This window comes from Chiloscyllium plagiosum, unplaced genomic scaffold (assembly GCF_004010195.1).
Source record: "Chiloscyllium plagiosum isolate BGI_BamShark_2017 unplaced genomic scaffold, ASM401019v2 scaf_12261, whole genome shotgun sequence".
Taxonomy (NCBI): Eukaryota; Metazoa; Chordata; class Chondrichthyes; order Orectolobiformes; family Hemiscylliidae; genus Chiloscyllium; species Chiloscyllium plagiosum.
In genome coordinates, this window is record NW_025215076.1 from 24,076 (window position 1) to 35,235 (window position 11,160).

Sequence of the window (11,160 nt, forward strand, 5' to 3'; positions counted from 1 at the left end):
TGTGGTGCTGGAAAAGCACAGCGGGTCAGGCAGCATCCGAGGAGCAGGAGAATCGACGTTTCGGGCAAAAGCCCTTCATTATGAAGATGGATTCTTGACCAGTTAGGTCAAGGGTTACCGGAAAGGAGCAGGGAAGTGAGGAGCATGGAATGAGCAAAATGGTAGAGCAAACTCGCGGGGCTGAATGGCCTACTCCTGTTCCTATTTCTTATGGGCTCATCTGCAATCTCGATTGTACATTGCAGGATGTAGCACTTACTTGGGGGTGGGATGGCTGGCTCAGCCTCAAGTCCAGAGCTTTGCTATGGCAACACGCGCTGTTGGGGGTGGGGAGCGGGGAGGATTCGCTGATGATGATCACAACTTCCAGAGTATTTCATTTCATTTCGCCTGATATTAATCCATCACATTAAGTGCGTATATGATGCTCATAAATAATTATGGCCACCATACCGAGTAAAATTGTACACATTTCAAGGGGAAGCTAGATCTGTGCGGCGGGGGTGGGGGGAGTGGGAAAGAGTCACTGGGAGAATGAGGTGATGAGGTCGGAAAGGGGGGACGTCAACATGGATCAATGTTACGATGAATAACCTGTTTATGAGCTGCAGATGTTATAACACTCCTACAGAAACCACAAGTCGCCTTAGACTACACTCTGCAGATTGAATGGGGAGTGTGCAATCTGAGATTCCCTCCCAACTCTTTCTAGTGGACTATCCTGGATTTCAATATCAATGTAACATTACGTATGGCACACGCTGGATAGTAACGCTGAATAATTCCCCGACTGTCCCGGGTGAAGAGAAGGACATCCATCCGATTGAGATTTTCGCTGTTTATTGCGAACGGCTTCCTTTAGTCTGTCCCGAATGCTGTTGGAGTAGAAGTGCAGTGATCCTGTGTTGGGCCACGATTAGGTAATTCGAGGTTTGTCCTAATCGGTACGTAGGGGAAATCGTCTGGAAAACTTCAACGATAAAGTAACCAGTGCCTACAGATAGTGACAAAATCACTTGTGCCTCAAATTGCGTACATATCACCCTTTTATACAATTAGTTTCTGTTATTTTGATACTTTCCATAGTTTAGATTGTTGCCATATTTGGTTCTGTCTATGCTGCTTGTCTGCACTGTGGCCACTGAGTTACACCAACACATTGTGAACCAGCCTTATGCTGTTTATAATCAGACCCATGCTAATTCGTAATCTGACGCCAGTGATGGCTCCATCAAGGCTGACCATAGTTGGACTGACTTTATTTATCTCTGACCTTCAGGCTGCGAAATGCTGTTGGTTTCGATGGACAGTCCAGTGAGGATCAGTCACAATCACCAGTGAGAGCTGATAGTGACATTTACCAAAACCCATCGTCAGACAGCGACAAAGTCTATTACCAGTTGTCCGCAAGCATGCCAAGGTGAGAGAATTACATTGCCAATCCTGCATATTTAAACAAAAAAAAATTCAGAACTGCTCACTATATTGGTCCAGCACAATGATCTACATTAAAACTTAGGAAAAAAAGGCACCTTGGAGCCTGTTCCACGTTCAAACTCAATTTGTGATTGATCTGGTTGCAGCCTTATTTGTCTTGTCTAATTTCCCTCCCCAGCCCTATAACCCTTGACTCCCTTTTGATTTTAAAAAGAAAATCTGTTAGTTCAGATTTGAACATATTCAGTAACTTTGCCTTCAATGCTCATAGGAAGAGAATTCCCAAGAGGTGCAACTGAGAGCAGAATTATCTCCTCATTTGTATCTTAAGCGAAATACATTTTATTTATGAACTGTGCCCACTGTTCGATTCTTTTCTCTCCTAAGAAGCACCTCAGAATCTTTTCCAAGAAGATTGCCTCCCTTTCTGCTGACATCCAGTGAGTACAGGCCCACCTTTATGCCTAAGGCAATCTTTTATTCCCATTAATGTTGAGCACATGACTTCTTAGTAGCCATACTGCTTAGGCAAGTGCTGGTGTGTGTTTGAATGGTTTATAAATGTCAATAAGAAGCAATTGCAAGGGAAGAGTAGTTGATGTTGGGGGGCAAAGTCCAGAGAACCCTTCCTTTCAGAGACTGATCCAACAATTCTGCACAAACTGTCCAATAGTTTTGTAATTAATCATTTCTTTTCATAAATCTCTCAAAAGTCCTCTATATTAAAACTGTCTGTGTGTTTCTTTCCATTCCTCCAGAGCAAAACGACATTCAGATGCAATTTTCACCAACGAATACAGCAAACTGCTTGGTGAAATAGCTGCTAGGAAATATCTGGAATCACTGATGGGGAAAAGGTATGTGAATGCTTGGGGGTAGTGGGGAGTTGCATGGCAGGGACACACTGGGTGTGGGCCGGGGCTCAGCATTGGAGAACATGGAGGATTTTGGGACTTCAAACTGCATCTGAATGCGATTGAACTTTACAATCATGAAGTGTATAAACAAGAGCATCAACGTCAATCAATCCCCCCTCAATCAACACTAGAGCAATGAGTTGGGGAATGCATCGCCTTTCTAAATCTGTTAAAGAAAAAGATAGTTTAAAGTGATGAACGAACTGCTCCTCAGTAATGTTGACATACAAATGATAACATTTTTACAAGTGACACTGAGAAACTGGACATTGTTACACCAAATAGAAAAATGCCATTTTCCATTAGAGGGAGAGGAGAAATGTTTTGGCTGCAATTGACAATAAATTGTCAGTGGTCATAAAAACAAATATAAGCCCAACTGATGCTATGGTTGAGCATGCACACACTGGAGAAAGAAAAGATTGGCTGTTTAACAGGAAATAAAGAGTGGACATAAATGGCTCTTTTAAGGTTGGTAAGATGAAATAAGCGGAAGGCCATATGGATTGATAGAACCTCAAATGCTTACAAGTTATGCAAATAACTTGAATGAAGGAATGTAAGATATGATTACCAAATCTGATGTTGGTACAAAGATAACTTGGAAAGTAAGTTGTGAAGAGAATATAAAGCAGCTGCAAAAAACTAGGTTGTGAGTCTACAAAGATGTGGCAGATGAATATAATGTGGGAAATGTGAAATTATCCAATTCAGCAGGAAGAATTAAAAAGCAACATATTCTCTAAATGGTGAATCATTACAGTTTTCTGACATGGAGGTGTCTTAGTACATGAATCACACAAATACTGGTATACAGATAGCTTTTACCAGACTAATAAGTAATAATATGTAATGAGTGGGTTATCTTACAAGGAAAAGTTGCATATTCTAGACTTGAATCTGTTAGACTTTGAGAGCATGAGTTGAATTAATTGAAACATAAAATCCTGAGCGTCTTGACAGGGTGAATGGAGAGGACATTTCCTTTCATGCAAGCATCAAGAACTAGGGGATACTGTTTTAAATTCAAAGTCCTAGCACATTTGTAAGGCTGAGGTGGATAGATTCTAATTAAGCAAGGAGGTGAAAAGTTATCAGCTGTAAATGGGAATATGGGGCTTGAGGTTACAATCAGATCAGCCATGACCTTGCTGAATGGTGGAGGAGACTCAAGGGCTGAATGGTCAACTCCTTATTGAATGTGTTTTACTCACTATGTTAGGGAGCAAGTTAGTTGAATTGTTCAAAATTATGAAGGTTTTTAAAAGCTTAAGAGTGAAGAAACCGTTTGATGAAAGGTTTGATAACCAAAGTGCACCAGTTTAAGGTAATTGGAAAATACGGTTTCTCATGTGCTGCAGATTGTCCTGATCCAGCATATGCTACGGAATATGAAGGATTCCATACTGACTTTCAAAAAGAAAGCATAAAAAAGATGCAGGATGATAGAGATAGAGTGGGGCAATTAGATAGCCCTTTGAAAGATAGTCTAGCATGGGCCGAATGGTCTCTGTCTGTGATGTCAGACTCTGTGACTCAGTATTTTGATATGGCAACTGTATTGTTGAATATTTCCCCAAATTTTTAATTTTAATTGAATCTAAAGGGTGTTCCATTTGAACAAAGATCAAGAGTAAGCCACTTGAGAAAGTCTCTTCAAGCCTGCTCTGCCATTTTATAAGATCATGGTTGATCTGGTTTTAACTCAACTCTGTATTCCTACACATCATCAATAACCTTTCATCCCCTGGCTAATTAAGCATTGATCGACCTCTGCCTTCAGAATGTTTGAAGACTCTGCATCCATTGCCCTTTAAGGAAATGAATTCCAAAGACTCCTAATCTTCTTCGAGGAAAAATATGTCTCCTCATCTGTCTTAGCTGAGCAACACCCTATTTTAAAACTATTACTCCCAGTTCCACCTGACAAGAGGAAACTCCTTTCAATGTACAACTGGTCAAGTCACCTTAAGATCTTTTATGTTTCAACTAAGTCACTACTGACTTTCTCCAGAGGATACAGATCTAGTCGATTTAACTTTTCCTCCAAAGCAACCTACTCATTCTAGGTCTTAGTCTAGTAAACCTTTTCTGAGCTGCTACCAATGCATTAGCATCCTTAAGCACCCTGACTAGCACTGGACCCAATACTCTAGATGTGATCCTTCCAATGCTCTGTATAACTGAAGCATAATCTCCTTTCTATTCCGAATTTAATCATGGTTTCAGCCACTTAACGGAAGAATTCTAAATGAAACGTTTTATCATGTGTAATGTACAGCTGAGGTCGGGGAGCAGGCATATTGAATCTTTTTAACTGAACCATGTGCATGGCCTGAACATTTTAGACTGAAGATGCTTTTGTTTCTGATAATCAGAACCCAGGATGAGCACAACGCAAGCAAACGTCACTCTGATGCTGTATTCACTCATATGTACACCACTCTCCTGCAGGAGAAGGCAGCGAAAGAATTTCTCGAAAGGATAGCAAATGGCCAGACAAGGTACTTTAAATAAATTTGGAGCAATTATAAGATTATAGAGTAGAGAATATAGAACAATACAGCGCAGAACAGGCCCTTCACTCTCGATGTTGCGCTGACTGTGAACTATTCTCAACTCGTCCCCCTACACTATCCCAAAATCATCCATATGCTAATCTGAGGATTGTTTAAATCTCTCTAATGTGGTTGAGTTGACTACATTAGCAGGTAGGGCATTCCACGCCCTTACCACTCGCTGCATAATGTACCTGCCTCTGACATCTGTCTTAAATCTACCACCCCTCAATTTGTTGTGATGCCCCCTCGTACACACAGAAATAATCATCCTAGGAAAAAGACTTTCACTGTCTACCCTATCTAATCCTTTGATCATCTTGTATGTCTCTATCAAATCCCCTCTTAGCCTTCTTCTTGCCAATCAGAACAGATTCAAGTCTCTCAGCCTTTCCTCATAAGACCTTCCCTCCAGACCAGGCAAAATCCTGGTAAATCTCCTCTGCACCTTTTCCAATGCTTCCACATCATTCCCAAAATATCGGGACCAGAACTGTACACAATATTCCAAGTGTAGCCGCATCAGCGTTTTGTATTGCTGCAGCATGATATTGCGGCTCCGGAACTCAATCCCTCTACGAATGAAACCTAACACACTGTATGCCTTCTTAACAACACTATCCTCCTGGGTGCAACTTTTAGGGATCTATGTATATGGACTCCAAGATCCCTCTGCACATCCATACTACCAAGAATCTTTCCATTGACCCAGTACTCTGCCTTGCTGTTCTTCTTCCCAAAGTGCATCACCTGACATTTAGCTGCATTGAACTCCACTTACCACCTCTCAACCCAATTCTGCAGTTTATCCAAGTCCCCCTGCAACCTGTAACACTTTTCCACACTGTCCACTACTCCACCAACTTTAGTGCCATCTGCAAATTTACTAATTCATCCACCGATGCCTGCGTCTAAGTCATTTCTAAAAATGACAAACAGCAGTGGTCCCAAAACACATCCTTGTGGCACATCATGAGTAACTGGACTCCAGGCTAAATATTTTACATCAACCACCACTCGCTGCCTGCTTTCAGAAAGCCAGTTTCTAATCCAAACTGCTAAATCACCCTCAATTCCATGCCTCTACATTTTCTCCAACAGTCTACCATGTGGAACCTTATCAATGGCTTTACCGAAGTCCATGTATACCACATCAATTGCCCTACCATTATCTACATGCTTCGTCAGCTTCTCAAAAAACTCAATGAGGTTTGTGAGACACGACCTGCCCTTGACGAAACCATGTTGACTATCTGAAATCAAATTGTTGTTTGCTAGATAATTATAAATCTTATCTCTTATAATCCTTTCCAAAACCTTTCCTACAACAGACGTAAGGCTCACTGGTCTATAATTACCTGAGTCATCTCTACTGCCCTTCTTGAGCAAGGGTACAATATTTGCAATTCTCCAGTCTTCTGGTACCAAACCTGTAGACAATGACGACTCAAACATCAAAGCCAAAGGCTCTGCTATCTCCTCCCTAGCTTCCCAGAGAATCCTCGGATAAATTCCATCTGGCCCAGGGGACTTGTCTACTTTCACTCTTATTACAATTGCTAACACCTGGTCATAACTAACCTCAATCCTTTCTAGTCTAATATCTCATACCTCATTCTTCTCCTCTACAATATTCTCCTTTTGCTTAGTGAAAATGACCAGAATGTGCCTCAAGAGTCCGTAAGCCCAGATCTACACTGGTACTGATGTCTTCAATGCAAATCTGTCCTGAGTATGCATGGTATAAAAATTGTGTCGAGAAACAACCAAGACACAGGTTACTTGATCTAACCCAATATGTGTTTGCCCTGCACACACCATATATTCAATTTCTCAACTTAAACACTCATAATCTCTGCTTTTGTCACGTCCTTGGTTGTTGCATTACATAGCCTTGCAAAACCAGATGTATTCTCTCTATCCAAAGCCTCTCATATTCAATTCAACATGTAAGACATGGTTCAATGGAGTGTTGAAGGGATGCTACACTGTTAGGCGTTCTGTCATTTAATATCCCCAGATAGATGTAAAGATCCACTGACCCTATATGAAAATGGTGGGGGATTTCTCTGTGCCTTGACCAATATTTCTCCTTCAACCAGCATTCATTATCTCACTGCTGCTAGTGGGTCCGTGGTATTGGAAATTGGTAAACGTATCTTTCCTTATATTAGTACTTCATCTTAAAGCTACTTAATTGGCTGTGAAGTCCTTTGGAAGGTCTTGAGTTTGTGAAAGGTGGGAAGTAAAAACATGCTCTTCCTAGTTGTTTCATACATGTTTGTCAGTGGCACTACCATTCATTACTATCCCTGCAGAGACCAGCAACCTTAAAACAATTCACCCTTTCCGTTAATAGTAAAAAGGGTGATAAACACTTTTTCATATTTTAAGATATTTCTCTGTGACAATCAGGCTAAAAGTGTTATCAGCTAAACACTATTATTGTAGTAAACTTATACTGTCAACTACAAAACAGAAAATTTCCCCTTTACTATCGACAAAAGAAAAATTCACTTCACAACTACATATAACTCTGCCCTTAAGTAGGCAATCAGTTTTCCCAGATCCAGACCTAAATTGATCCTTAGCTTGCAAATGCTTGTTTCCTTTGCTTACTTTTATTTCCCAGCCAGGTACCTTTTTAACCCAAGAACTATCTTTTATGATTACTTTTCCTAGAGGTTCTCCATCTGGCATAGGACAGGCAAATCTTCCATCCTTTTTGCAAATCCTTAATACATTGTTCCTTTCAATCTGAGCATGGGCACCACTCTGTTTCTGTCTCGTGAACCAGACAGACTATCAAATTTTATTCATTCCCTCCCCCAGATCCTAATGAAGCGATTGTGATTTTCTCAGGGATAGTTCTAAAACTGAGCCCTTCCTCAAAGCTCAACTCCATGATAATGTGATAATGTGCATCACATTGACCTTGTGATTGCTGATTTGCCACATTGAGACCCCAAATCGCTTATCATGAAAGTAAATTAAAACATAAGTGTTTACAACTTCACAATCTGACCATGTTCCAGGGATTTCAAAGATTATAAATCTAATTAATGTAAACAGGACTGTTGCTGCCATTGGTTCATGCGTGAATGTTTCCCACCTTCTTTCCAATAAAATAACTTACTTCTCCCGATAATCTCTAACAGACATTTCATCCCATCTTGTTGTTGGACAGGGTTAGGAAAAGTTCCAAAGCCCCTTTCATTTTACCTTAGATTAAAATATAAATAAAGGTAAAGTCACCACAGTCTTATTGGTGTACTTTCCCCTTAGAGAGAGAACTGATGGTGGTTTAACCTGAGGGTCACAATGCCTCAGGTGAGGAGAGAGTTTGAGATGAAACATTATCCATAGTAACCTCAGCAGGTGTGGGAATTAAACCCACACTGTTGGAATCATTTTACATTGCAAACGACCTATCCAGCCAACCAAGCTAACCCACCCACAAAATCAAAAGCTATAACAATCTCATTAAACTTCATGTCTAACGTTTGGAAGAATAATATGGACACTCAAGTCCTGAAGTCTGAGCAATCCTCCTGCTGCCAAATTTGATCTCAAAACATGTGCACGAAACCTAAGCTTAAGTGTGCTTGTTCCAGTTTAAGCAATGCACTTGCTAATACATTTCAGAAGTGGGCTTCTTAATAGAGTAGAACTTAGCATTGAATTCTTTTTGTATATTTTTCTTCTAGATTTCCAACTGAATTGATTCAACACTTACTTTTATGTAATGATTCAATGCCTTTCAAGAGTTAAAGGTAACAAATCCAGGTAATAGAAAGAATTATTGTTCTCAGTATGGTGAACAACTCTTTCTAATTTTCCAGCAGCCAGCAAGATCCAAACTCAGCTGATACCTTAGACAACCCCTCGCCTGTTGAAAATTATGTCAGTGATGCGATTTAGAGTCAGCTTCAAGATTAGGTAGGTATAGATTCTCCCACCGGGATACATGTGAAAGTCCTGGATAATTTTCAGTAAGTGCAATTGTAGTTAGTGAGTATTCATTTGCATTAAAACAAACTATCAGTTTCTCACAGGTTTGGTCAGTACAGTATGGCAAAGGAGTTTTTTCTGTTCTGTAACTTCCTGCAGGTACGATATGGTTTATCATCCGGCAGATTGCCTTAATAACTCATTTGTTCACGAATGTCCTGTCAAAAAGGAAATCTAGCATCCATTCCCAGTCTGACTTATACATACTAGTGTGGTTAATAAGCCACTCAGTTGTATTGGAATAATGGTTCAAGAAGAAGGTGCACTAATATTGTCCAAAGACATCTAAAGACTCAAAATAAATGCTGACCTTGACAGTGACACCCACATCCTGAGAATCAATTAAAAAGAGAACAGTTCCATTCATTGAAATGGGTTTGCAATCTGTGTGATGATGCATCTGGAAATAAAATTCTGTTCACAATGCTCTGGAAATAACAATATTTTATCAAAGCTACTTTAGAGAGGCTTTTTGTAGATAAAAGGATAAATTCATCAACCTCATGCTCTGAGCTGNNNNATTATAGAATTAAAATTAAAGGTTTCATCATTGTGATATTTCCGACTAATATCCCCATACACATTTGCAGTCAATGCCTTACTTTCCTGAGATTTATTGTGAGCAGTGGCAGACTTAAAAGTGACCTGATTTTAGAGAGTAGGACTCCATCAATTTGACATTTTCATTTAATATTTCATGGGACGTGAGCATCCCAGGCAAGGCCACCAATTGTCACCCTTCTCTGGGTGCCTTGAGCTGAGTGACTTGGGAGGCCACTTCAGAGCCAACTGTATTGCTGTGAGTCAGGAGTCACATGTAGCCTGGACCATGCAAGGATGGTAGATTCTCTTCCCTAAAGGGTGTTACTGAAACAAAGCTTTTGTGACAGTTGATAATTTCATGGTCACCGTTACTGTGATGAGTTTCCAATTCCAGAATATTTAGTTAATTGAATTAAATTTCCCCCAACTGTTGTGGTTGGGGTTTGAATCCATATCTGCAGAGCATTAACATAGATATCAAGGTTACCAGTCCAGTGACATTACCATGCCACCATTTTCTATTCCTGCCTTGGCTAATTAAATCTATCAAAGCACCTCCTCTGGAGAGCCAATTGAATGACAATCTTTTTTTGAAGTGTAAAATTATTTGCTTTTCTTTCCCTTTATTTAACAAAGTATTTGTTGATTACTCAGTCTGTCAGCTGTTCCGTTGCTGTTTCTAGATTAAAGGGGGGTCATTTTAATCTTTCTTCAAGACAAGTGGAAGCAGTTAGATGTTCTGTACCATTTTTAAATGCTGCTAAATTTACAATTGATAAATAAAATGTGGAAAGAAATTGACCAGGATATAAAATGACTCGCCAACCAGATTGCATCAGTCCCCTGATGGATGGGCCAGATTAAAGATTTCCATCTTGCCTCTCCCAACCAAATGTAAACCAAATAGTTGCAAGTGAGCTTGGCCACACTTGCCTTAAAAAGCAGATTGTGAAATGAATACTTAGATTTGTGGGTTCAATTCCTGCTCTAGAGACTGGAGCACGCAAACTCGGCAATGTTCTTGATTCAGAAAGTGAGGTCTGCAGATGCTGGAGAGCAGAGCTGAAAATGTGTTGCTGCAAAAGCGCAGCAGGTCAGGCAGCATCCAGGGAACAGGAGAATCGAATTTTCGGGCATAAGCCCTTCTTCAGGAATGAGGAAAGTTTGTCCAGCAGGCTAGGATAAAAGGTAGGGAGGAGGGACTTTGGGGAGGGGCGTCGGAAATGCGATAGGTGGAAAGAGGTCAAGGTGAGGGTGATAGGTCAGACTGGGGTGGGCCGGATAGGTCAGGAAGAAGATTGCAGGTTAGGAAGGCGGTGCTGAGTTCGATGGATTTGACTGAGACAAGGTGGGGGGAGGGGTAATGAGGAAACTGGTGAAATCCGAGTTCATCCCTTGTCTCAGATTCCTCCCTCCCCTTCCTCGACCTTTCTATTTCTATCGCAGGCGACCGAATCAACACGGACATCTACTACAAACTGACCGACTCCCACAGCTACCTGGACAACACCTCCTCCCACTCTGCCCCCTGTAAAAACGCCATCCCATTCTTCCAATTCCTTCGTCTCCAGCGCATCTGCTCCGAGGAGGACCAGTTCCAAAAACGTACAACCCAGATGGCCTCCTTCTTCAAGGACCGCAATTTCCCCCCCGACGTGGTCGACGATGCCCTCCACCGCATCTCTTCCACTTCC

At 40.9% G+C, this 11,160-nt stretch overlaps 1 protein-coding gene across 6 annotated transcripts in view; it reads left to right on the plus strand.

Moving 5' to 3' along the window:
* Nucleotides 1-11,160, plus strand: part of LOC122548151 (VIP peptides-like) — a 19,401-nt gene that overhangs the window by 6,134 nt on the left and 2,107 nt on the right. For 3 of the 6 annotated variants that reach the window (XM_043686705.1, XM_043686707.1, XM_043686704.1), the window contains 4 exons: nt 1,280-1,420; nt 2,196-2,294; nt 4,733-4,858; nt 8,755-8,851. In XM_043686705.1, the coding sequence (XP_043542640.1) occupies nt 1,280-1,420; nt 2,196-2,294; nt 4,733-4,858; nt 8,755-8,833 (445 nt within the window). In that variant the 3' untranslated portion in view covers nt 8,834-8,851. Of the gene's footprint in view, nt 1-599; nt 921-1,279; nt 1,421-2,195; nt 2,295-4,732; nt 4,859-8,754; nt 8,852-11,160 lie in introns of those variants that run through there. The other 3 variants (XM_043686703.1, XM_043686701.1, XM_043686706.1) reach the window with 3 other exon arrangements.